Source organism: Microtus pennsylvanicus, chromosome 15 (genome assembly GCF_037038515.1).
Source record: "Microtus pennsylvanicus isolate mMicPen1 chromosome 15, mMicPen1.hap1, whole genome shotgun sequence".
Lineage (NCBI taxonomy): Eukaryota > Metazoa > Chordata > Mammalia > Rodentia > Cricetidae > Microtus > Microtus pennsylvanicus.
The window spans coordinates 67,561,536-67,589,259 of NC_134593.1; the positions used below are offsets into that span (position 1 = coordinate 67,561,536).

General features: G+C 44.2%; 1 protein-coding gene across 1 annotated transcript; it reads left to right on the forward strand.

Annotated features, from left to right (window-relative positions):
* On the forward strand, nt 1-25,963 carry Gpr180 (G protein-coupled receptor 180). The gene is made up of 9 exons (XM_075949583.1): nt 1-226; nt 1,991-2,149; nt 7,809-8,009; nt 15,786-15,966; nt 16,101-16,150; nt 19,219-19,376; nt 22,072-22,263; nt 24,159-24,236; nt 25,318-25,963. The coding sequence occupies exons 1-9, from the start codon at nt 79-81 to the stop codon at nt 25,474-25,476; spliced, it is 1,326 nt and encodes a 441-aa protein (XP_075805698.1). The 5' UTR covers nt 1-78; the 3' UTR covers nt 25,477-25,963.
* The last annotated feature ends 1,761 nt before the right edge of the window (nt 25,964-27,724 follow it).

Genomic DNA, 27,724 nt, shown 5'->3' on the forward strand with positions numbered 1-27,724 from the left:
CCCGCCCCGCTCTCCGCCGCCGACGTGGGTTGCAGGCCCCAGGCGGTTGCCAGGCGCGCGAGCGAGCGGGCTGCGGGCATGGGCGGCCTGCGGCTGCTGGCGCTAGCCCTTACGTGCAGCTGCTGGTGGCCGCAGGGCGGCCAGGCCAAGACCCTGCGGGGCAGCTTCAGCAGCGCCGCGGCCCGGGACGCCCAGGGCCAGAGCATCGGCCATTTCGAGTTCCACGGTAGGTCCGGGGCGGGCCGTGGGCTGGAGGCGCGCGGTCTCCCGCAGGCCCGGGGTCGGTAGGCGGCGGCCGCGGCGCCTCCCTCCCGCCACGTCGTCCCGGCCTCCCCTGGATCGCCGCGGCCGGGCGCCTTCACCAGGCCGCAGCCCAATGCACCGGAGAGCGGTTTCCATTTCCCCGACGCTCCCCGGTGCAAACGGGACCGTCCTGATGCATCTTTCCAGAGCTGTGCCCCCTGCTCCGCACTTGGCCTCACTGTGTGCATTTGGGCCCTGTGGTGGCGAGTGAATGTCAGCGCAGGACCCGAGCTTTCCGGTTGTTTGTAACACCGGTTGCAGGAAACGTACTAGGAGCGGATTTGGGATCTGTCATTGCCTCCCCTGTTTGGTTACCGTGCTACCGTGCAATAGATTTACCCTGTGCCTAGAGTTCAGTTGGTGGAAATGCGTTTAAGTGTCGAGAAAGTTTCGTGGTTGATACACTCTAGCCTGTCTGAAAGGGCTGCATTTTATTCTTACTTCCTGATATCCCCCAGGAAAAGCAATAACGGTTTCATTTGATGAATTTGCGATTCGTCCTATTAGTTTTGCTCCAATTTATTTGCTCTCTTAGTTTTAGTGTTTTCTTGGCACTTTGAATTTGACACTACTGCATTTGAAGTGAGTAAATCCCTTAATGTAGCTCATCTCTTTGGCTTATTTGATCGAGCTGCAGCTGTGGCTGTCTGCGTACCTGCTTAGGGAGTCTCAGAAGAAGACAATGGTATAGAAAGGAGAAGCTACATTGCCGTGGGAAAGATTGTCAGGTCCTGGAAATGTGCAGAATTAATGGTGAAAAAGGATGCTTTAAAAACACAAAAATTGAAGATTTTATAATATATGGCTTAAAAAAATACCAATTTTTCACAATCTGAATTTCCTTCCTGGGTGAAGGAAGAAGAGACCCCTGAATAAGCAGCTTCACTGTGTTTCTGTCATAGTCGCAGTCCCTTACCTCCCGGTGCTCTGAGAACTACCAGTGCTGGTCATCAAGGCACTATGGGAGCTCATGCCCCACAGAGATACCCATAACCCTGATCGTCATTACCTTGTGAACACGAGGGACACATGAAATCTAGTTTACCCAACACCCCGGGTGTCATTCAGGAAGGGTTCCCAGGATAGTGTTACATGCTGTTGCAGGGGTCTCCTGACAGATCGGGGAAGGGATAACCTGTGCACAGTTGGTCTCTCTTACATACTATGCACATTTGATTCTCTTATGCGTAGTTCTTGCCACGTTTTGGTCGGTTGCAGTGTAACTGGGTAAAGCTGTACCGAGACAGAACTGCAGCTTACGCTGAGACAGAACTCCTACCATTTAAAGTGCTAGTGGAGCTCTCGAGTCACTTGGTAAAACCTGATGCCGTGTACTTAACTCAGTGACCAAAGAACTTAAGACTAGGAAACTGTACAATGTTGAGAGGTCCACGGCTTCACCTCTTTACCAACCTCCCATCTCTCTACAGGCAACTACTTTTGATATTTCAAGAAGAGCTAATACCTATACTCGTCAAAGTGTTACACATGATAGAAACAGAAGGAGCATTGCCAAAATCTTTTTATAAGGCTACAGTTACCCTGATACCGAAACCACACAGATACTCAACCAGGAAAGAGAATCACAGACCACTCTTACGAACATGGATGCAAAAATACTCAATAAAATACTGCTTTAGTTCTTTACATGACTGAACTAGTTGATAATTTTTGTTTTCATGCCAAGGTGACCATGCCCTTCTGTGTGTCAGAATCAACAACATAGCGGTGGCCGTTGGGAAAGAAGCTAAACTCTACCTGTTCCAAGGCCAGGAGTGGCTAAAGCTGCAGGAGAGCAGCCCTGGGTACAGCTGTAGTGAGAGGCTCACCCGGGCCCAGGTGACAGGTGAGTACTGGGCCTTTGTCTTTGGCCATTAGATGTATTTTCTCCCCTTTCCTGTGGTCGTGTAGTACAATGTAGTGCATGTCTGTCTTTACTAAGATGTCTATAAATTTGTAACCACATACAAATAACTGATGATATTTTGGTTAGCAGGAGAGGAGCAGGTTCAGAGCCTTGAGTTTGGCTGGTGGGAGAGGAGCAGGTTCAGAGCCTTGAGTTTGGCTAGCGGGAGAGGAGAAGGCCCAGCACCTCATGCTTGGCTACCAAGAGGGGTAGTTTGCCAGTTGGTGTTTGGTCTGGCGCTACAGAGACTTGTCCTTGTTTCACTGTAAACTTGTCAGTTGTTTAAAGCCTTGGGTTTTAGAACTGTCACTTGGTTTTCTTACACCACATGGTCCATACTGTACCATGTCTTACATCCATTTACGGAAGCACCATTTCCTCCATCGCCAGAGTGCAAACCCACAACTGGAAATCACTGTGAGTGACTTGGGGATACCTGTGCATAAAGCAAGCGGAGTGGACTGTGCTTAGGCCCTCCGTAAATGGAGACTTCCTCTGTCTGGTCTCTGGACTGGCTTCTCTCCACCCTCAGGGTCACAGCCACTCAGTACCAGTTATAATTGTTTGACCAACGTCTTAGACCTTTTACTGGCTAGCTCCAACTACAAATCAACCCCTTTCTATAGTTTATATTTACCATGAGGCTCTTGGCCTGTTACCTCACATCTTGCTTCTTGGGCAGCTGCATGGCATCTCTCCAGCTCTGCCTACTCTCTCTAGATCTCTGTTTGGATTTCCCACCTGGCTTTACTCTGCTAACCCATTAGCCGAAATAGCTTTATTCATCCACCAATAAAAGCAACACATATATAGACGGACCTCCCACATCACCTGCTCACTCTGAAATGCTACAACTGCAATTACTACCTTTTGGGGAGTTTTCGATCAGGGTTTCTCTGTATAGCCCTAGCTGTCCTTGAACTCACTCGGTAGAGCAGGCTGGCCTCAAACTCAGAGATCCACCTGCTTCTGCTGGGATTAAAGGCGAGCACCACCACCTCCTGGCTTGGAATTCTCCTTTTAGCATGGAGGAAGATACAGCACTGGAGTCCTGTGGAATCTGCTGTCTCTGTTGTAGTCGTGCATCTAATTTCCTTCCCTGTTCTCTAAGACAGGAATATTTTGGGGATTATGAAATGAAAGCTAGCAGGAGGGGCTGGAGAGACTGCTCAGTGGTTAAGAGCACTTGCTGCTTTTGCAGAGGGCCTGAGCTCAGTCCCAGCACCCACATCTGGCAGCCCATGATACCCCGCAAGTGTCGTGTCAGGGAATCTTTTTTTTTTTTTTTTTTTGGTTTTTCGAGATAGGGTTTCTCTGTGGCTTTGGAGCCTGTCCTGGAACTAGCTCTGTAGACCAGGCTGGTCTCGAACTCACAGAGATCCGCCTACCTCTGCCTCCCAAGTGCTGGGATTAAAGGCGGGCGCCACCATCGCCCGGCTGTGTCAGGGAATCTTATGGCATGTGAGTTCACCAAACTCATTCCATACACACACCAGTTAAAACAAAAGAAAGATAACAGAAAATAGCAGTTTTAGAGGAAATGGATATGATTTTGTTAAGTTTGGAGGCCTAAAATAAAGTACTAAAGAATATATGCTCATATGTATTACATAGTTTTATATATTTTTTTAACCTATGTATTTTGTATAAAATGTTGTGTCCTAATTTGCTTCTCTGTTATAATTAGCTCTGTGACCAGACGTTCCTTGGGGAGGAAAGGGTTTACTTCAGCTTACAGATAACAGTCAGTCTTCAGGAGAAGGCAAGGCAGACTTGAAGCAGGGCAGGAGCTGAAGCTGGATCCTGGAGGAGTGCTGCTTGCTGGCTGGCTCCCCGTGGTTTCTTCAGTTTGCTTGCTCTCTCTCTCTCTCTCTCTCTCTCTCTCTCTCTCTCTCTCTCTCTTTATTTATTTATTTTTTTCAGGACAGGGTTTCTCTGTGTAACAGTCCTAGCTGTCCTGGAACTAGCTCTTGTAGACCAGGCTGGCCTTGAAGTTACAGAGTCCTCCTGTCTCTGCCTCCCCAGTGCTGGGATTAAAGTCCTGCGCCCCCCACCCCCAGTGTCAGTTTGCTTTCTTATGTGATGCCACCCAGCACCTGCTCATGGAGCGCACCACCCACGGGGGCTGGGCCCTCTCTGCTCAGCCATCACTTAAGAAAGTGCCCACAGACTTGCACACGGGGGCCGGGCCCTCTCTACTCAGCCATCACTTAAGAAAGTGCCCACAGACTTGCACACGGGGGCTGGGCCCTCTCTACTCAGCCATCACTTAAGAAAGTGCCCACAGACTTGCACACGGGGGCTGGGCCCTCTCTACTCAGCCATCACTTAAGAAAGTGCCCACAGACTTGCACACGGGGGCTGGGCCCTCTCTACTCAGCCATCACTTAAGAAAGTGCCCACAGACTTGCACACGGGGGCTGGGCCCTCTCTGCTCAGCCATCACTTAAGAAAGTGCCCACAGACTTGCATACAGGCCTATCTGTTGGAGGTAATTTCTGAACCTAGGCTCGCTCCCTTTTTCAAGATGATTCTGACTTGTGTTGAGTCGACAAACCAGCTGGTGTGTGTGTGTATATATGTGTGTGTGTATGTTTTAGTAATTTCATCATTTTTTTTAACAAAATCCTAGCCTTAAAATCTGTTTAAATGTTTAAATTACTAATGGTCATATTTACAGTGTATTGCTTCTGAGGAGCCTTAGTGAGAAAAGCACATTCATTATTTCATGACACTGTAATAGGGCCACGTACGTAATAATCCATGGAACGAGTACATGTGCAGAGCAGTAATGTGATTTTTACAGAATAACAACCGTAATAAGCTTGTTATTTTTGCCCTGCCCTTATGTAAAGCCTTACTTCTGGTCCACACTGAAAATGAGATCCATCTGAACTCTCTGTGCTGAGTGCTGCTAATAGGCACCTGGAACTGAGCTAAGGGTGGCTGTGAGCACTGTGTGGTGGATGCTGGGAACTGAGCCCCAGGCCTCTGCAGGAGCAGCAGTGTTCTTAACCACTGAGCTATGGCTCCATCCCCAGCGGGAAAGACTTTCCTCGTGTGTGTGTGTGTGTGTGTGTGTGTGTGTGTGTGTGTATGTGTGTGTATGTGTGTGTGTGTGTGTGTGTGTGTATGTGTGTGTATGTGTGTGTATGTGTGTGTGTGTGGTGTGTGTTGTATGTGTGTGTGTGTGTATGTGTGTGTGTGTGTATGTGTGTGTATGTGTGTGTGTGTGGTGTGTGTTGTATGTGTGTGTGTGTGTGTATGTGTGTGTATGTGTGTATGTGTGTGTGTGGTGTGTGTTGTGTGTGTATGTGTGTGTATGTGTGTGTGTGTGTGGTGTGTGTTGTATGTGTGTGTGTGTGTGTATGTGTGTGTATGTGTGTGTGTGTGTGTGTGTGTGGTGTGTGTTGTAGAGCTGTTGGGTATTGGTGCAAGGTTAAGTTAACTGCCACTAAGTTATACCTCCAGTCCAGGCATTTTTATATACTAGAAACTACTGTCCGCTTTATTTAAAAGTAAGCACACAAGACATTTAAAGACACTAAAAATTAGTATAAATTTCTCTTAAAAACTAACATATGCCAAATAGTTTGTTGTCAGAATAATACAATATTACATAGAGAATAATTTGCTGTCTTATATAGCTCATACACATGATCCCTTTCATGTGTTTGGTATTCTGTAGAAACCATTTTAGGCATTGGTGCTTCACTATGCATTCTGGTTAGCGGTATTCTTTTCTTTTTATAGTGATTGGACAATTAGCCAGCCGTTCAACACTTCTTCAGTGATTCACATTTGTTAATATGTGAGATACTAATTACACTCTCATGGAACATGCCTGCCATGTGGTAGTCTTTTGTCTCAGACACAATAACAGCATTGCCAAGAGACTTGCTGCCAGAAGACAGTGAGACAGAAACCAAACCCAGTGTCCCTTTTGGAAGCAGCTCAGTGTCTCCATTTATGTAAGTCTGTACAGTTTAAAAAAGAAGCCGTCTCACCGTGGGACTGCAGCGTCACAGTTCTGTGTCATGCCATCGTGAGACAGTCTAGGTGCTAAGATGGCAGCCCCTGTTTTGTAAAGACAAGCCCACATTTGAGCAACCTCATTTGAGCCATGTGTTGATGTCATGGTGAAGTCTTACGAAGCGCCTTTGAGTAGTTAACACAGACCAAACTCTTAGCCAAGATTTTTCAAGATTCTCTCAAGACAGGGTTTCCTGCAACTCACTCTGTAGACTAGGCTGGTCTCGAGCTTAGAGCTCCACCTATCTCTGCCTCCCAAACACTGAAATGAATGTGTGTGTGTGTGTGTGTGTGTGTGTGTGTGTGTGTGTGTGTAGCTGAGAAAGATTCAGGTTCCCAGCTGTCAATTTCCTCCTAGCTGAGGAGACAGGTCTCACCAAAGCTGGAGCGGGGCTGGCAGGGTTGACATGTAGTTAGTCCTACATACGTGATAAATACCGTTCTAGAAGGTTCACAGAAGTTGGTCTTCACATCTGTTATCGACTGTGGGTCTTACCTTTATCTTGTCCACACAAGAACTCAGGTGGCATACTTGTCTCAGTTTGCCTTAGTGTCTAGAAGGTTCACAGAAGTTGGTCTTCACATCTGTTATCTACTGTGGGTCTTACCTTTATCTTGTCCACACAAGAACTCAGGTGCATACTTGTCTCAGTTTGCCTTAGTGCTGGGTCTCTACATCACAGTTCGTCCCTGAGGAAGTCAGGTCAGGAGCTCAGACAGGGCGGGAGCCTGGAGCGTGGAGCTGATGCAGAGACCATGAAGGAGTGCAGCTTCCTGGACTGCTCCTCATGGCTTCCTCAGCCTGCTTTCTTACGGAACTCTGGACCACCAACCCAAGGATGGTACCACACACCAGAGGCTGGGCCCTCCCCCACCAATCACTAGGAAACTTTCTTACAGCCAGATCTTATGGAGGTATTTTCTCAGCTGAGGTTCCCTCCTTTGAGATACCTAGTCTGTATGAAGTTGGCATAGAATTGTCCTGCTCAACGCCGAGGCCAGGTTCTGGTGCAGACCTCTGTGCCCAGTGTTCGCGGGTTTGTCCTGCTGTGTCTGACTCTGGTGCGCACCTCTGGCCCAGTGTTGCTGTGTCTCTCACTAGAAGAAACCTTGTTAGCAGGATCGTTTTCGGACATGAGGCTTTTCCCTAGGTAAAGCTTCCATTTTACATTTAAACTAAGGGAGTTACTTCCACAGCTGTGACTGCGGCGGCTGCGTGCTGTGACAACGTAGTTAAAAGGATTGTTTAGTTTGTATTTCACCGCATAATATAACTCTTAAATGTTACTAACCCACTGACAACTTTGTAAGTATTTATTAAAAATTCAGTTTCAGTGAAACTGTTTCTCTTTTGTGGTATGTTATTGATACTTTCATAGTGATTTCATTGCTTAAATTGATCATTTTATTATGCTTTATAGTCCATATGCTTTATTCTAATATTACACCAGGGCTTGAATTTTTGAGGCAAAAAAACCCCCAAAAACAGATTTTAAACTTAAATTAATTCTATTAATAAAACATTGAAAGCATTGCTTTGAAAGGTACTGTTTTCTTTCTCTCTAAGTGACCATGAACCAGACAGAACATAACCTGACAGTGTCCCAGCTCCCGGCTCCCCAGACGTGGCATGTGTTTTATGCAGACAAGTATACCTGCAGAGATGACGTGGAGAGTCCCCAGGTGGAGGATATCCCGTTTGAAATGGTGTTACTAAACCCGGATGCCGAAGGAAATCCATTCGATCATTTCAGCGCTAGAGAATCTGGTAAGATGTGTGTTTGAATATATCCTAAATACATGAGAGGTTGTGCACGCGTGTCTTCATTTTACAAATCCATCCTAAATACACGGAGAGGTTTGTGCACGCATGTTTCATTTTACAAATCCATCCTAAATACACAGAGAGGTTTGTGCACGCGTATCTTCATTTTACAAATCCATCCTAAATACATGGAGAGGTTTGTGCACGCGTCTTCATTTTACAAATATACCCTAAATACACGAGAGGTTGTGCACGCGTCTTCATTTTACAAATATACCCTAAATACACGAGAGGTTTGTGCACGCGTCTTCATTCTACAAATATACCCTAAATACAAAAGAGGTTGTGCACGCGTATCTTCATTTTACTGTCATAGAGTATTAAAAATGAAAAGCAGCCGAAGTTTAAAAAGCAGAGTGCTGAATTTTATATAGCTTGGCTTTAGTATTTTAAAGACAGAAAATAAAACAAGTTATAAAATATTAACAGGTAGCTGTATATACAGATAATAGAATTGTATCATTTCTAGTTTTCTTTATACATTTTGGCATTGTTTTTATAAGAAATGTTAATGAACTCCACAATCCACATGGAGGTATAAACTAAACTACTTTGTAGAAATCTCCCTTCCATTAGGTTTGAACAGGCTCAGACCTTGCTTCTCTGGGTTCTTACATTATAATGGTCAAGTCTGTGGTGTTTTCTGGAATCAGATTTATTCAATACAAGTCTTCATTAAGATTTTAGGTCACTGTGCCTTACCCTACTGAAGTGAGATTCTGACCACATAGAGATGATTGGCATGAACATGATAAATGTGCTCTTACATGACCGGTTTGTCAGTTAACATGCTGGAGTAAGCATCCCTGTAATCCATCCATGAAGGAAAAGGTTTAGGGTTCGCTCCTTCACGAGTCAATAAAGAAACTGCTGTTGGTCCTTGTTTGCCGTAAAGCAGTTGAACAAGAGTAAGGCCACATTAGACATAATTGATTAAGTTCACTGTGTAACTTTGCCAACATCAGGAAAACAAATCCAAGTGTGTAATAGGGGGTCACATGGAGTGTGGGAGGAAGAACAGTCAAGTGTTAGAGTGACAGTGGGGCGCCAGCTGTTTTAGACTGATGCCTTCAAACAGCACTCTGTAAAGGAAAAGTTTGTGAGGACAGATTAACTCAGGCCTTTGGCTGATGACACCGTAGGCTGTAGATGTGACTGGTAGTCAGACTGCCATGTCTAATCCTTGCCAGCAATGCCAGTGGCTGTTCTCAGTGCTGTAAGATGGCATCAGTGAAACCCAAGTCCATGGATAGCGTTGGGCAGGCAGGTGTCTGGACTAATGGCCCTCGTGTGGTTTGGGGAACCAAGCCTCCATTATTTCCCTGACAGTTATTTTAGGACTGCTCCGGGCTTATGAGGAAGTAACACCCTGCGAGGCCACAGGCCCCTCTCCCTGCTGCCTGTCAGCAGATACCAGACCTGCAGCTCTCTGAAACCTCTTAGACCTTGTTTTCCTTGTCCTGGCTTCTTGTCCCTAATTTGGTGTCTGAACTTCAACCCCACAGCATAAAGCAATCCCATTTGCTGTGCTGGGCCTCTAAATGCCAGTGAGTCATTCTTGCCCCGACTTTCCCTGAACTTGCCCACACCTCTGATGGTTTTCTGGCACCCAGGGTTACTGCTAGCTTTTCTTTAGAATTTACACAAATAACTCTAATCCATTTGCCAGTCCTAGGCTTGCTGGCCCCCTTTGCCTGTCTTCGTGACTGATTGAGTATCCAAAAGCTTATTCTAAAATGGGCAAGTTACCCAGGTCATGGCCTAACAGTATGTGATCAGTTATGAGATCTGCGCAGAGCCAGCCAGCAAGACTGTTTATTTAATAGTCGGAAGAACCCAGAGGTGCCTTGGATTCTTTTGACAACTTAATTTATTGAAATCCAGTCTGTGGTTGGCTTACTTTCTGAACGGTTTATTATTTTCTTGACTAAAATGCACAGAAGCTCTTGTGAGGAGGTCTATACTGAAGTGAAAGCTGGTGCTTATTAACCCATCGCTATACAGCTGAAGAAGATGTATATACCTAGAGAAGCCTTTTTGTTGTTAGTTTATGTGTTCAAACAATAAAATATTGAGAGGCAAAGGCAGGCAGATCTCTCTAAGTTCAAGGCACGCCTGGCCTACAGAGTGAGTTCCTGGGCAACCAGAGCTATTGTAGTAAGACCCAGTCTCTAACAAAGCAAAAAATAAAATAAAAAATAAATTCACTTCTCCCATGACTCAGACTTGTTTTGGGTGGTGGGGCAGGCGTTGAATCAGAGCTCTGAAGTTGTTTCTCATGTGCAAACCACTGTTGCAGAGAGCTGTGTCCCACATCCTGTGGAAGGTGTGTCAGCTTCGTGGCAGAGCTCCCGAGGGTCCTTCCTCTTGTGTAGACTCAGGATAGAATTTGTTTCCAGGGAACAGTCTCCAGTTCTTTGAGAAACCTGTTCATTTGTCTAATTATATCCTCTGCGGAAGAAAATTTGATTTTCTGTTTTTTCCTGAGAATTGACCCTAGTTGAAAGGTTGAAGGTAAGTAACCTGCTATAAACGACACAGAATTAATACTGCGTGCTATTCTCCCTAAACTTTATAGCCTGCTTTTTTTCTTTCAGTCCAGCTAATGCTTTCTAGACTTTGATTAGTCCCTGATTTGCAGTAAATCTAATTTTACAAAACCAACGGAGGCAAATCTGATGTCAGTTAATAAACTAGTAAGTAGGAATATAGGACTTTTCAGGTAGGAATACTGAAATCACTCCTTTAAAAGATTAATCATCAATTTGAGAGGGGCAGGTGGGAGGCGCTAGAGGAGGAAGGGAGTGGAAATGATAAACATATATTATTCATGAAATTCTCAAAACAAATGTAAAACGTTAAAAGATAATAAACTGTATTTTCTGCTCTTGTTTGAAGTACCTAGACTCTTGAGAGCATGTTGCCTAAAGCAGACAGCTAGTTTTTATTGAAATAACATAGTATTTGCAATATTTTCTAGATTTCAGCAGACATATTTATGCCTTTCTGTTTTCCCTTTTCCCCTACATGTTCTAAAGATAAGTGGACCACCACTTAACTCTAGTAAAATGTTGCAGCTGTGGGGCTTAACGCATGTGATGTAGCTAGTAAAGATACTAGGTATTTTAAGAAAAAGGTCAGGTGGCGGTGCACACGTTTAATCCCAGGACTCAGAAGGCAGAGACAGGTGGATCTCTGAGTTTTAGACCAGCCTGGAGAGAGAGAGAGAGAGAGAGAGAGAGAGAGAGAGAGAGAGAGAGAGAGAGAGAGCGAGAGAGCGCCTTTGTACGTCTTTGGTCTGACCAGGTTCACACATCTTCCCTGTGTCGGCACCAACAGTTTGCATGTTGGGAATCGTCAGATGGTTTTGAGAAGCGTGGTGGAATTGCTGGGCGCGGAGGCAGGAAGCAGGCTGGGCAGGATGGAGCCCCCACTGCCCTTCTCTCGCCTCTTTTGCTTTCCAGTTGCTCACTGAAGCTAAGGCTGCTGGATGCCGTCTATCTGGTCTCCCTGCTCAGTCTCTTGAAGCCTTCTTTACGGCTTGCTTTATAATCTACACGTTTCCTTCTAAGTGTTCACCATCTGCTGTGTGCTCGTCTGAGTTTTCTTTAGTGTATACTGACTTTTAAGACTTAGTTACCCACCTGTTTTAAAATTAGATTTTAATTCCAGGGTGAACAACACAAATTGCTTTCTTGTGACTGCTAGAGGCAAAACAAGTAAATTGGTAGCTGCAGAGAAGACAGTCTTAGAGCTGATCTGCTAGCCTGGAGTAAGTCCTTAAAGGGTGTGTGGGCGACAAGGTGAGACTCACTTAGTGAAGACTTAGTTAACAAGAGTCAGTGTCTTAGTTTAGTTAGTTTAATATATTCATCCAATCAGATGTTTTTCTTTGTTCTTTATAAGCTTATCCTTTTCTGGGAACTATATTTACCACGGAATAAAGTGCCTTTGTCCTTAAGTTATTTTGATTTCTCAGTAAATGGTCCCGGTTTTCTTGTGCTGGATCTCTGCAGAGCGCAGCAGCTCCTGAGCCTGGGATGGGCGCTTCACAAAGGGTTACAGCTGAAAAACTTAGTGGGTGCTTTGTACACTTTGTGTAATTCTTTAAGGCAAAGAAGGAAAACTAAAAACTAAGATCAATACCTGGGCTAGTGTAAGGAATTTTATTGGCCCACAGCTTTTATTGTGTTGGTGCAACTGTATTTTCTGCCTTTTTCCGGTGCTCTAGTAATCTAAGGATTACGGTGCCATTGTTCTAAAGTGTAGTCTCTTTCTATGAATGGAGCATTCAAATAGTTTTTTTTTTTTTGGTTTTAAATAGTTTTATTTTTTTTATTGATAAAAGAAGAATAAAGAAAAAAAAACAAATTTCCACCTCCTCCCAGCCTCCCCTTTCCCTCTCCCTCCTCCCACTCTTCTCCCCTTCCTCCCACTCTTCTCCCCCTCCTCCCACCCCTCTCCCCTTCCCCCCACTCCTCTCCCCCTCCCTCTCCAGTCCAAAGAGCGGTCAGGGTTCCCTGCCCTGTGGTAAGTCCTAGGTCCTCCCCCCTCCGTCCATATCTAGGAAGGTGAACATCCAAACTGGCTAGGCTCCCACCAAGCCAGCAGATTGCGTAGGATCAAAACTGCGTGCCATTGTCCTTGGCGTCTCATCAGCCGTCATTGTTCGTCATGTTCAGAGAGTCCTGTTTTATCCCATGCTTTTTTGGTAATAGTCCAGCTGGCCTTGGTGAGCTCCCAGTAGATCAGCTCCACTGTCTCAGTGGGTGGGTGCACCCCTCGTGGTCCCGACTTCTTTGCTCATGTTCTCACTCCTTCTGCTCTTCATTGGGACCTTGGGAGCTCAGTCCATTGCTCCAGTGTGGGTCTCTGTCTCTATCTCCATCCATCGCCAGATGAAAGTTCTTCTTACTTAGCTTCTTTAGGTTCACCAATTGTAGTCTCCGTGCCCCCTATTTATGGCTAGAAACCAATTATGAGTGAGTACATCCCATGTTCTTCTTTTTGGGTCTGGGATACCTCACTCAGGATAGTGTTTTCTATTTCCATCCATTTGCATGCAAAATTCGAGAAGTCATTGTTTTTTTACCGCAGCGTAGTACTCTAGTGTGTATATATTCCATACTTTCTTCATCCATTCTTCCATTGAAGGGCATCTAGGTTGTTTCCAGGTTCTGGCTATTACAAATAATACTGCTATGAACATAGTTGAACAAATGCTTATGACATGTGATAGAGCATCTCTTGGGTAAATTCCCAAGAGTGGTATTGCTGGGTCCAGGGGTAGGTTGATCCGTTTTAGTAGGTCCCATTTATTCAATGTTGCATTAAGGGCAACATTGAATAAATGGGACCTACTAAAACTGAGAAGCTTCTGTAAAGCAAAGGACACTGTCACTAAGACACAAAGGCAACCTACTGACTGGGAGAAGATCTTCACCAACCCCGCAACAGACAAAGGTCTGATCTCCAAAATATATAGAGAACTCAAGAAACTAGACTTTAAAATGCTAATTAACCCAATTAAAAAATGGGGCACTGAACTGAACAGAGAATCCTCAACAGAAGAAGTTCAAATGGCCAAAAGATACTTAAGATCGTGCTCAATTTCCTTAGCAATCAGGGAAATGCAAATCAAAACAACTTTGAGATATCATCTTACACCTGTCAGAATGGCTAAAGTCAAAAACACCAAGGATAGCCTTTGCTGGAGAGGCTGTGGAGGAAGGGGTACCCTCATCCATTGCTGGTGGGAATGCAATCTTGTGCAACCACTGTGGAAGTCAGTGTTTCGGTTTCTCAGGAAATTCGGGATCAAATAGTTTTCAAAACTGTTCCACTTCTAGCAGTTGATGATTCTTCTGCCGTCTTCTCAGCACTGTGTGGCTATCATCTGTGTAGAGCAGGAGAGACACCCAGTGGCAGAAGATCTTTTTGCTCCTCTGGCTCCCTTGCTGATGGCCCCACAGTGATGGAGTTTAAGCAGTTTGTTTGCTGGTTTTACTGGGATGTGTCTCCTGGTTAGGTTTCTAATTTTTTTTTTTAAAAAAATAATAAAAGTACTTTCTTTTTTCCTCATTATTTGGTGTTTAACCTAAGTGGGAAGCTAGCGCAATCTCAGGCTTCTTATTGGAATGGGAACAAATGCAAGTCCGTCCACAGACTCAGCAGAGAACAACCTGTGTGCAGCCAGTACTGCACACCGGGTTCGGGGGAATGGGAAAGCCCTGCTCTTAGGGAGCGCTGTAGTTTAACTCAGCGCAGCTGACCTCTGCGTGTGCAGTCAGCCACAGATAAGCAGTATCATATGAAAATTTGTCTATTCTGAAAACACGCCAGCTTTCTTCTCTCCAGTGGCCCCTAAACAATGTGACATGATGCCTCTTTATCTAGTGCTTACGTCACACAATAATCCAGAGGTGATTTAAAGTATAGCAGGGTATGCATTGGTTTTTATACATAAATACCATGCATTTTATTTAAGGGACTTGAGGATCCATGGGTTTTAATGTCTGAGAAATTCTAGGGACCAGTCCCCCTTAGATTGAAAAAGAATTCTGTAAATGAATCCCTTAAATTTAAAACCACAAAATTCCCAGTCTTCTAATTTTCCACTTGGAATTGTTGTGCCCAGATTACGACCCCCAGAGAGAGACCACCAGAGAGGCCCAGACTGTAATAAGCAAGGTTTAATTAGTATAATATGAACTAGTTCGGAATCCCTGTTTCCAACACCTCGTTGCAGTGAGGTAGAGAGAGGAGTTGTATCTCCTCTGTGGGGTAAGCTTTTAAAGGTGTAACTACAAAGAGGCTTTTTGAAGCTGTTTGGCACGGGTGCAAGAACTTTTGCTCCCCCCCCCCCATCCTGCTAAGTCAGCTTTCTCCTTGTTTTCTTTATCACCAGGTGGCTGGCTGGCTGGGCTAAGTGACCTTGGGGGGGGGGGTGCGCTGCTAGTCTGTGTTTCTAATTTTAAAATATTTTGCTAGGAAATTCTCGTCCCTTTGAGAATAAGGGTGAGGGTCTCACAGGAATGGTGGCCATTTGTTTGTTGTCGTAGCTCTGCTTCAGGATCTGATTGCCAGAGGGTTTCCTCCTCGGAAGTGCCAGAGAAGAGGGCTCTGGACGTAGATGCCTTAAAGCTTTGCCCCAATGAAAATCGAAGGTAACAGAACATTCCCAAACTGTGCTTCACAGGGTTATTATCAGAGTCACTGTAGGGCTTTGCAAACCAGGCTGCCTGGCTTCATCCTCAGTTTTGGGTGATAGATCAGAATTGGGACCCAAGAATTTGCGACACAAGTTCTGTGTTGATTTTGATGGATCAGGGACCACACTTGGAAAAGCATAGTCAAGGTCTGTTAAGCTACTGGAGACAACAAATGTTTTGAAGTTCTCAGAAAAGACGCACACTTTGACCTTATAAACTGTATCTAGGTGAGCACTGAAGTAACACTGGCTTTGTCAGGCGAAACAGAGTTTGCGTTTTCAGTGAGTCGCCATCCTGAGCGACTGCTGTTCCACAGATTGACTTTAATCAGCTTGTTTTATGTTGTCTTCTTATAGTTAAAGCTTGGTCTTTCCGTCTTTCTTCCTTACAGAAGTGAGTGTTTTGACTACGGTTTCAGGACAAGCACTAGAGGTCACTTGACAAGATGTAAAAGCTGTCTAGTGCTGCCCTGTGTTCCTGAAGCAAACGCCCTCTCTTCTCTTCGCAGGGTTGCATGAGTTCTTTTTCCTCCTTGTCCTGGCGTACTTCGTGACGGCTTGCGTTTATGCTCAGTCACTGTGGCAGGCTCTTAAGAAAGGAGGGCCCATGCACGTGATCCTCAAGGTCCTGACAACGGCACTGCTGTTACAGGCGGCTTCAGCCTTAGCCAATTACATCCACTTCTCCAGGTAACCACTGTGTTCATCATTACAGCTAATCAGTCCCAATTAGTCCAAGGCATTATGCTTGCTTAGATTATGAACATTTTTCACATCTGTAATTTAGATTAATGCTCTCAACGCTCTCTTCTTCAATTCCTCAGGTACTCCAAAGATGGAATCGGGCTGCCTCTAATGGGAAGTTTGGCAGAAGGTGAGAATCCTTCTGAGTACATTTTCAAAGATAAACTTGCCATCTTCTTTCCTTCTAGAGAGAGAGAGAACAAAAAAACTTTACTTTCAGCTAGCGGGGTAGCTAAGTAGTAGAGTACTTGTCCAGCATTGAAGGAGGCCCTGGGTCTGATCTCCAGCACTGTAAGATGATCATGGTGGTGGTGGTGGTGGTGAAATAATTATTTTTGCTGTATTTTTTTTACTTGCGGTTAGTCAGAACTCAGCTGAACTAGAACAGGACTGTAGATTTAGCTCTCAGATCTTTGATCTTACTAGTAAGTCATGTGTCTAGCTTAACTCTTCACGTCTGTTATTCACATGTACTTCCTCAGTTTATCCTCAGTGAAAAGTAGATGCGCATTGCTTAGATGCACAATGAGCACGTGGAGGTCACTCCACTAGCGAGCTGAAGAGCCCAGTTTCCAATCCCATAGGTGATTCTGTTTTCTCCTTGACAAACTTACTGTTCCTGATGCAAGGCCATGGTACACACCTATAATTGAGCTGGCTTCACATCTTCTTTTATTTATAAGAGAAGCTTAGTAATTTTAGGAAATTGTAAAGGTTTTTTATTCATGACATTTTAAAGAATACTTCTAAGAGAAATCAAGTCATGCACCGTCATTTACACTAAAAAATTAATGCTTTGCTAAGCAACAGGTTTTGAATATGGAAGCATAGAATTGACTCTTTCTTTTCTTCTGATCTCATCACCTATTTTGATTCAGAAACTTCAGGAGCTTTGCTACCTTGTGAAATCATGGGTACAGTTCCCCTTGGACAGGAATATGAGGTGTTGTCCTTTCTGAACACTGTTTATACCTTGGCCTCTCCCTTACTGTTCTTTTGAGCATATTTGGATATTTAATGGAGTCATGATCCTATGGCAGGACGAAACTGTAGAGATAACTTAGGCGGTTGAGGAAACTGACACCTGAAGAGACAAAGCGCACAACACAGACCTTAGCAGGAGCCTCTTTCCGAAACTGAGGGTCACTGAATATTAGTCCAAGTCTTCTGGATGTGAAATCACTGGGTACCCAACTTTTCCTTTTCCCTTCAGTTCTGGTAATTCTAAGACTTTTTGCCTGTGAAGCAAACATTCTATCGCTGAACTCTGTCCCTAGGTATTTGACAGTGGGGTTCACTTTGTGACTGTCTTTGAGCTTACAATGTAGCCTAGCTGCCCCCAGACTCAGAGTCCTGGCCCTGTCTCCCATGTCCTAGGATTCAGTGTGCACCAGCATGCTCTGTGCAGTGCTTGTAGGAACAGTAGTGAACTGATGTGGCTAAGTGTTTGCAATTCTTTCAGCAAAAGAGTTGGGTAGTTCCCTGGTTCAATTCAGGAGAGCAGAGCTCTTATGTGATAAAGTATAAATATGTATACATTTATATTGTACAAATATATACTTATAAATGCTTTATAAATATATCTATTTGTATATAAAACAGGTAGTTATTTTCAGCAACTATGAGCATAGGTTCTTCTATCCAGTTATGGTATTTTATTGATCTTTGTAACCTGGTGTATGACATAAGCTGGAAAATGAAAAGGATTGCCCAGGTGTTTGTTTTGTTTTGGAGCTTATATAGGAATTCCTTCAGTCAACTTTGTCTGGTTAACTGACTGTGCTTGTGAAATGGTTAATGAAATCCACTGACGTCACACGTAAACATTTGTGACGAAAGACAAATGTGATTGACCTGATTAGGGTGTGTCCTTCAAGTGTAGCGACAACTCGTTAGTAGCGTTCACTACCATACATATATGCGCATACTTACATAAACCTTTTCTGGGGAGACAAACATCTGTTCTCTGCAGAGAGCACACCAAGAACAGACCCAAACAATTACACCCAAGTCTGGGTTGGCAAGCCAGTGAACTGGTTCGGGTAAGCTGTGGTAGCCTGAACAGCTTGCAAGCAGCTGTACCCTGAGGAAGCCCCCGACTCATACCAGCCGTTAACTGTGCTTCACCAGGAATTTGGGGGCGCTGTGGGCCTCTCATCACTCTCAGGTTAGTGGGCCCAGTCTTGTGCAGGTCTCCCTGTAAGTAACCAGAGCTGCCAGGAACCCAGGAAGACAAGGAAGCCTGTGCCATGTCCAGAAGACAGTGTCACAGCAGTGCCTGTAAAACAGTTGTTTCAGTGTGGATGGCAGAGCAGGAGTAAAGCTGTCAAGATGCATCGAATGTGTACGATTGTTGATAAACTTTTGATGTGTAGCTCAAAAATATAAACATTATACCCCACCTGCTTCTGTGTCTCTACAGGAAGTCTCTTTCCCAGAGCATGACAGTTGTGTTAGCTGTGTAGGGGTGGGCAGATTGCTCCATTGTGATCACAAGCCATTCAGATACACGGTGATAAAAAGCCATAGCTTTCATTGTAAGCAAGCAGCTGTTAATTTATAAGATAAGTGTGTGTGGAACCGGAAGCATTTATAGATTTTGTTTGTTTCTGTGTGGTGTGAATCTATGTGCAGGCGATTTGTAGAATTCCTTTTAAAGAGGTAGCTTCCCCTGCAGTACAAGTGCTGGCCACCTGGGGGCACATGGCACTAGTTCGTGAAGCTCTGCATCTGTCTGGGACTCTGACGTGAGGGATGCTATGGCTATGGAGTCTTATACTGTTCTTTACAGTTTTCAAAATCCTCCCATCTTATAATTTATCCATCAAATGCCGTTAGCACCTCAGAAAGGATGCTGATATCATCTACATTGTAGAAATCACATTTAAATTTTGTCTCTTGTCAGAATTGTACACAGCAATAAAAGCTTTAAAGAGAAGACTAGCTTGAAGGTTAGACGAATATAGGCAGAATATAGCCGTGTATATACTTTTTAAAATGGTAGTACTTCCCTGCTTTTATAACTAATTACAAATTTTATGCCAAATATTGAGTGTGTTAGAACTATTATATATTAATATCTCTTACTGAATTTTCTTGTTTTTGTGGTTTGAAAAGGGGAATTCTCATCTCAATATAAAATGTGCCAGATTCTGTGAATTTGAAACTTTATTGATTTTGGTTTTCATTTTTCTCCAGTTTTTGACATTGCCTCCCAAATCCAGATGCTGTACCTGCTTCTGAGCCTGTGCATGGGGTGGACCATAGTCAGGATGAAGAAGTCTCAAAGCAGGCCACTGCAGTGGGACTCTACCCCTGCGTCCACAGGCATCGCCGTGTTCATTGTCATAACCCAGGTGAGAGCTGGCCCTGCAGAAACCACACCTGACCATGTATGTCTCGCTGCAGGACAGAAACAGGGAATTTAAGGAATGCTCACAAAATGATGAAATGCCCTCACAAATCTCCTGGGTGCTAGTGTATACACAGCAGGGACTGGCTTACTAAAAATACATTTCTTACTTTTTCTGTTTTCTTAAATATTAAAAAAAAATCTCACATTTCTTGGTGCTGGAGAGGTAGCTCAGCAGTTAAGAGTAGGGAGGCTGGTCTTCCAGAGACCCAGGGACAATTTCCAGCTTCCACATGATGGTTCACAGCCGCTTTCAGAGGCTCAGACACCCTTTTCTGACCTCTGCAGGCAAAAAAAACCCATATACATGAAATAAATTAAAAATAAACAAACTTGTAAAAAATCATGTACATTCTCATTTCTCAAATCACAGCTCTCTTAAAAGCCAGGTTTTAAATCATCATGTCTTTGTAATTTTAATCCATTGTCACAGACAAGTAGCTGACTGATAATTAAGGTTGCCATTGCACTGGACCGGGACATTGAAAGAACTGAAGCCTGTTTTAGACATAACTGTGCTCTGCAGTACCAGCCACCAATGCCAGTGATACCAGCAGTCTATCAGTAATAAGTGCATACGTGTGTGACCAGCAGTCTATCAGTAATAAGTACATACGTGTGTGACCAGCAGTCTATCAGTAATAAGTACATACGTGTGTGACCAGCAGTCTATCAGTAATAAGTACATACGTGTGTGACCAGCAGTCTATCAGTAATAAGTACATACGTGTGTGACCAGCAGTCTATCAGTAATAAGTGCATACGTGTGTGACCAGCAGTCTATCAGTAATAAGTACATACGTGTGTGACCAGCAGTCTATCAGTAATAAGTACATATGTGTGTTATTAATAGACTGACTGCATGTTAGCACTTGAATATGTAAACACAGAATTCAAATATGGAAAACCAACTGACAGGAAATGGTGGTTCTATAATCACACTTCTTTGTTGTAAAAGTCAAGTTTAGAAAATAGATAGATATAGTTTGGTGTAAAGAGAGAATAGGGTAAGGGAAGAAGAATAATAAAAGTATGTGTGTATCTGTGTGTGTGAGTGCATGCACACGTGTCTGCACATGCATGCATGTTTGTGGGGGAAGCGTGGGAGGTACATAAGCATGTGGGAGGGTACATGAATGTGTGTCTGTGTGCATGTGCATGTGCGTACACACACGTCTGCATGTGCAATTTAGAAATATAGTAAAGAATATGAAGACACGAATGAAAATAGTAAAACGGAGAAACATATAAGAGTATCAGGAGGGAATTTCTGTGAGTATTGAAAATTCACCCGCATTTAATTTCCAACTGTTTAAAATACCCTGACCTCAAAAAGTAGGAGTAAGACAAAAGACTGCATTACTATGATACAAGGAAAATAACGTACCAATTGAAAATCGCGGGCTTCAATCATAGTTAAACATGCTGTTGCTAGAACAAAATAAGTTACACTGGAGTAAGTTAAACTGGAGTAGCAGTGTACAGATGGGAGAGGAGGCTGCCCAAGACCCCTACAGCCAGGGAACTGGAGTAGCTGTGTGTGGGGGGGTACGGGGACGGGGATGGGGGACTGTCCATGACCCGTCACGGCCAGGGAACTGGATTTGTGTTTAGAGCTGGGCCTCATTATGTAGACCAGGCTGGTCTAAAATTCACAGGGATCGCCTGCACCTCCCTAGTGCTGGGATTGACTGCATGAGCCACCATGCCCTGCCCAAGAATTGGATTTAATACTGACTTTTATTTACCAAAGGTGTTTGGAAGTGACTAATGTCTCATTTTGAAAGCTGAACTTCCATAGGAAGCCCAAAAAGTATTTGATGGTAAAAAAGATTACAGTAATTTAAGTGCTTGGTGTTTAGTTGGGACAGAGGAGCATGGGTAGCAATAAACGGAACAGCAGAAAGAAAGCTATGTCCCAGTAACAAGACGACAGGGAAGGTCAGCAGGAGAGTGAGGTGTGTGGCAGTGCCCGGGCTAGCACCAGATGTGCGTGCAGGCTGACAGCAGCAACCTGCGCCCAGGCCCCAGTACCGCACAGCAATAGACCAACCCACACACATGCACCTTCACATATATAATAATGGTAAAATAAAATCTAAGTAAATAAACAAAACATCTTCCTTTACGTAGGGAAATTGCCAGAAAGAGTGGCATTTGACAATTTGGACTTGGCACGTTCTGTTAGAAAAGGTTGTGAGCTATCTGAAAGTGGTCTTAAATTGGGCATGGTGAGGCATGCCCATATTGCCAGATCTCAAGAGGCAGAGACATGAGATTGCTGGAAGTTGGAGGCCAGCTTGGTCTTCTTCATGAGTTTTGGACCAGCCAGCGATACACATCAAGACTCTGAAAAAAACAGGCAAGTTAGCCTTGAGATAGGAGAATTGGGGTAGAAGGAGGTGGGTTTAGAAGGAAGTTCCCATTCTTTCCTTGTCTCATGATGTGTCACCTGCTGGAAAGCCCAGGATCCTGAGAGCCGGAAAGGATCAGTAGTTGACAGCCTTTGCGACCGACCAACCTTGCGTCCCTCAGGAAGGTTTTTCTCACATATGCAGGATGCTCACAAGACTTGAGAACGTGTTTTGTTGTGGATAGGTGTGTATATATTTTTCTCTAACTGTTGTTGTTATCCACAGAGCGTTTTGCTGCTTTGGGAGCAGTTTGAAGACACTGGCCACCATAGCTCACATTCCCACCACAGCTTGGCTGGGGTCCTGCTCATCATCTTACGGGTTTGCCTGGCACTGTCGCTGGGCTGTGGACTCTACCAGATCATCACCATGGAGAGGAGCACGCTCAAGAGAGAGTTCTACATCACATTCGCCAAAGTATGCGCGGGGCAGGCAGGGCTTCCAAGTGTCCAGTCCCTCTGCTGTCCGTGTCCAGAGCACTGCTCTAAGCCTTCTGTCGCTCAGCTAATCTTCACGCATGCATGACCTGGTTACAATCCCATTTTACAGAATCCGAAACAGTATTTTCCATGTAATCTTTGAACGGCCCATTGGCCTACATCTTGGTTTTTCCTTTTCAATAGTGAGTTTTCTTCTCGTCTGTGGGAATTGAAAAACGTGTTTTTAGCAGCTGTTCCCTGTCTGAGGCACCCCTCTTGGAGCTCCAGTGTTCTGTAACCAGCTTAGGAGCTGTCCTTCCATACAGGATGCATGCAGCCTGGAGGCTGGCGCATGTACTGCGTGGCTGTCCCATCCCATCCGCCTGCGTCCATGCTCTGCATCCGTGTGCCTGAGAACCAGAGAGCAGACTGGATTCGTTCTGTGCCCATCTAATCCAGATGCTTTCTAGTAGCACAGAGTGAGCTCTCTCTTCTTAGTTCTCATCGCTTTCTCCTAGAAGCCATACCACTGGCCCTACATTTCTTTGTTGGAGGAGGCTGCCTGTTTGTCCAGCTGCTCAGAACCAAAATAATCACACAGAAACTATTGAATAAATCACTGCATGGCCTATTAGCTCTAGCTTCTTATTGGCAACTCTTACATATTAATATAACCTATTTCTATTAATTTGTATATTGCCACATGGCTGTGGCTTACCAGCTAAATTTCTGACCAGTATCTGTCTCTCTGAGTCCACCCCTCTTTCTCTCAGCATTCAGCCTAGCTTTCCCCACTACCTAAATTCTGCCTTGCTATAGGGCCAAAGCAGTTTCTTTATTCATTAACCAATAAAAACAACACGCAGACAGAAGGACCTCCCACCATTTCTCTGCCAGAGTTTACATGTCTTTCCCTCTCTTTCCTAAGAGAAGTAATGTACTAGGCGCTATCTTTCCTGTGCCTCAGTCTTCGAAGTGCCTCGAGCATTATGAACTTGTTTCAGATTTAATTTTGAAAAAGATACATTGTGACAGTTCATGAGAAACTAGAGAACAACATTTGGAAAACATAATGTAGAATTTCCTGTGTTCGCTCACCCTGTTGCCTCTCCTCTGTGCTACCATTCTGTCAATCAGAGCAATCGCTGGGAATCGTCGTGGGTATTGTTACGGAATTCATATGACGTCATGGCTTCATGGCTTTTTGCAGAAATATTATACATTTGTGCCTCACTTTTTCAGTGAGCACAGCATTGGTAGTGTATATTATATATATGTAACACTATAAATGTAATGTTGTAAGTACTCTAAAAGTTACCAATTTGGTCAGAGAAAGGAATATTAATGTTATAGCAAAATGCATCTATTTCTACATTTTATCTCAAGTTTACTCTGAAGTTCAGTTGAGGCCAGTCAGGACCTACGTGCGAGAGAGTGTTAAGATTTTATTTTTATTTTTTGAATATGTGTGTTTTGCCCTTGTGTGTGTACACACACACACACACACACACACGTATATATATACACATATATATATATATCACATCAGATATCAGATCCCTGGAACTAGAGTTACAGACAGTTGTGAGCTGCTGTGTGGGTGCTGGGGACTAACCCTGGGTCCTCTGCAAGAGCAGCAAGTGCTCTTAACTGAGTAGTTAAGCATTTGCTGAGCCATCTCTCCACTCTAGGTCCTAAATATTAATAACTGTTCTTTGATTTTTGATTCCTGATCTCAGTCTGTAGCCCTGGCTACCCTCCAGCTGCAGTGGGGTTTCCTAACCCTGAGAAGACTGCATGTATTCTACCATGACATGTGTGTTGGTTTTGTTTTTAACCTGATGCATTTCAAGTAAAGACAGCAGATCTTACTGGTTTGTCGATTTCTTCTAGGGCTGTATCCTGTGGTTCCTATGCCAGCCAGTGCTTGCCTGCATTGCTGTCATTTTTAATGACTACCAAAGAGATAAGGTAATGTTTTCAGATCTCTCTTTAGAATGTGTTAAAGCAGGAGATGCCTAGTTAGCCATTCAGAAGTTTCTTGAGTTCTTTATTTCTTTATTTTTTTTTTTTTGATTTTCGAGACAGAGTTTTTCCATAGCTTTTTTTTTTTTTTTTTTTGGTTCCTGTCCTGGAACTAGCTCTTCTAGACCAGGCTTTAAACTCAAAAGAAAATATTAAAACTGATGTACATAAGTAAGAAGTTAATAAACATTAAAAAATAACTTAAAAGTTAGTTCATAAGCAAAATGGTAGAAATCGTGTTTTTGTTGGTCTTGTTTGCTTTTAAACAGGATCAGAATATATAGCCCTGGGCCTCAGGCTGGAATTGGTCCTGCTGTTTCTGCTTTCTGGGTGTTGGGATTAAAAGCACAAGCTACCACACCCAGCCTAGATAGAAGTAGCTGTCATGGGTGTTAGCCTATTTCAGAATCGCGTTTTATAAATTAAATTAGGAGGATATGTAATGCATCTTTTTTAAAAAAGAGATGATTAAAATTGTTCACTGTGTACTGCCAACAGCCAAAATAGAAAATGTCATTGCTGTAACAGACTACAGAGTAGATTACCTGCCTGCCCTCATCAGCGTTCCAGCAGGAGCTCTGCCTAGTGTTTACAGATGTGAGTAGTGCGCCTACTGCAGCAGAGCTGTGGCTGAGGCAGGAGGATGTTTACAGATGTGAGTAGTGCGGCCTACCGCAGCAGAGCTGTGGCTGAGGCAGGAGGATGTTTACAGATGTGAGTAGTGCGGCCTACTGCAGCAGAGCTGTCGCTGAGGCAGGAGGATGCCGTACTGCTGTTACTAAAATGGCCGAGTCCTGAGTTTTGTAGCATGTGCACCCTGGGGAGACAAGGAACTTCTCCATCTACTGTAGTAGTAAACTAAAGGTCAGTCCCAGGCCTGAAGGTGGCCTGCTTTCTGTGGGAGGGGCTTCGTGAGATGCACCCGTGGCAAAGGTGAAGGATGCAGAGGAGGACGCATGGTAAGTTAAATGTAACTTTTCTCTTCCTGCACACAGTGAAACATTCCCGTTCCTTTTCTTTCTTTCAGGTTGTTACAATAGGTGTTATCCTTTGCCAGTCTGTCTCCATGGTTATTCTCTACAGACTCTTCCTGTCGCACAGTCTGTACTGGGAGGTTTCCTCACTCTCCTCAGTAACACTACCACTGACCATTTCATCTGGACACAAAAGTCGCCCTCATTTCTGATACTTGATTCTTGTTAGAACAAGAAGTGACGTGGACAAGTGCAATAAGGCTCCAGATGCGGTGACGTCCCTTCATGCCTTTGCCATGAGAGACAGAACGGGATAGCAGAGCATGCTATTTACACAGCTGCATTCCAGCAGTGCCAGACTCAGAGGTAACACATGTTCTGTACTCAGACAATAAACTCTGGAGAGAGGATCTTGTTCCGAGGTGACTGCAGCACTTTTGCCCAGGAGGTCAGCGTGAAAGAGCGGACTTGAATGGGTGTGGTCGAGTGCTCACACTCAGGTCTGATGGTCTCAAACAGTCTTCACTCACACGGTCACGCTTGTGCAGAGCCAGCTACTCCAGGTATGACGTCAGAGTGAGACGCTGATTTTAAAACTACTTTTTATGCTTTAAAGAACGTGCATTTCATATTGCAATTTAAAGGAATTGGAAGTGAAATTACTCCAGAAAATAAATAGAAAGTGTGTTAACAGTTAAATGAATCAGCTTCTGTTTATTCATAGGTAGAGTTATTCTGCAATTTTTGCTTGTGTTGTTGGCCCTAGTTCAGGCTTTTTCTTGGTAGGAAAGGATTTTGGAAAATCTTAGATACATTACATTGGCTGTACAAACAGAGGTTTTATATCTGAGCACTTGGGTAAAGGAACAAGCAGTTTTTTGTATTTAAAAAGAAAGAAGGAAAAAGTAGTATATTATATAGCACTAAAATTTTAATCCTGAGGTAATTCATTTCTCTTACGTTAAATCCTCAATTATAATTAAGCTGTATACACAGATTAAATTAACAGAGGCATTTCACATAAATATTGGTTTCAGTAATCAACTACCCATGAATTCCTGCCCAAGGATACTTAATCAGGATTATATTTTCGGTGAATAATTGAAAAACAAAATGCTCACTGGATTTGTTATAATCCATGTTGGCGCTGGATTGTAAGTAGTGCCATCTTGGATCCTTTGTAATAAAGCTGAGTGTGTGTGTGTGTGTGTGTTGTTGTCCCCAGATTGTCTGTAGTTTTCTAAAAAGTGCCCAACTAAAGAATTGCTGTGGTTGTCTGTCTGTCCTCTGCTGTGGTTGTCTGTCTGTCCTCTGCTGTGTCTGTCTGTCCTATGCTGTGGTTGTCTGTCTGTCCTCTGCTGTGTCTGTCTGTCTGTCCTCTGCTGTGTCTGTCTGTCCTCTGCTGTGTCTGTCTGTCCTCTGCTGTGTCTGTCTGTCTGTCCTCTGCTGTGTCTGTCTGTCCTCTGCTGTGGTTGTCTGTCTGTCCTCTGCTGTGGTTGTCTGTCCTCTGCTGTGGTTGTCTGTCTGTTCTCTGCTGTGGTTGTCTGTCTGTCCTCTGCTGTGTCTGTCTGTCCTCTGCTGTGGTTGTCTGTCTGTCCTCTGCTGTGGTTGTCTGTCTGTCCTCTGCTGTGTCTGTCTGTCCTCTGCTGTGTCTGTCTGTCCTCTGCTGTGGTTGTCTGTCTGTCCTCTGCTGTGTCTGTCTGTCCTCTGCTGTGGTTGTCTGTCTGTCCTCTGCTGTGGTTGTCTGTCTGTCCTCTGCTGTGTCTGTCTGTCCTCTGCTGTGTCTGTCTGTCCTCTGCTGTGTCTGTCTGTCCTCTGCTGTGTCTGTCTGTCCTCTGCTGTGGTTGTCTGTCTGTCCTCTGCTGTGGTTGTCTGTCTGTCCTCTGCTGTGGTTGTCTGTCCTCTGCTGTGTCTGTCTGTCCTATGCTGTGGTTGTCTGTCCTCTGCTGTGGTTGTCTGTCTGTCCTCTGCTGTGGTTGTCTGTCTGTCCTCTGCTGTGTCTGTCTGTCCTCTGCTGTGTCTGTCTGTCCTATGCTGTGGTTGTCTGTCCTCTGCTGTGTCTGTCTGTCCTCTGCTGTGGTTGTCTGTCTGTCCTCTGCTGTGTCTGTCTGTCCTCTGCTGTGGTTGTCTGTGGTTACTGATTGACAGTTACTCGGTTAGTATTTGTCAAGTTAATTGACCTTTTGTTTCCCTCTGGCTATCTTTAAATATTTTTATCTGCTTACCATGTTTTTAAGCAGGAAATGGTGCAATAGTCTGGTCATTGAGCTTTTAATGAAAGACTCCAGGTAATGTAGCATAATTAAAAAGTATCTGTGCTTTTGTCTTTATTTTTCCCTTGCATATGGTGTCATTGAAAATGAAAATATTTTGCTTCATTTGAAAGGTAAAATATATTTGCAGCTAGCAAATCTGCAGAGTAGTGGAGTCCAGCCCGTGACTAGCGAGGCTTTCTCGCAG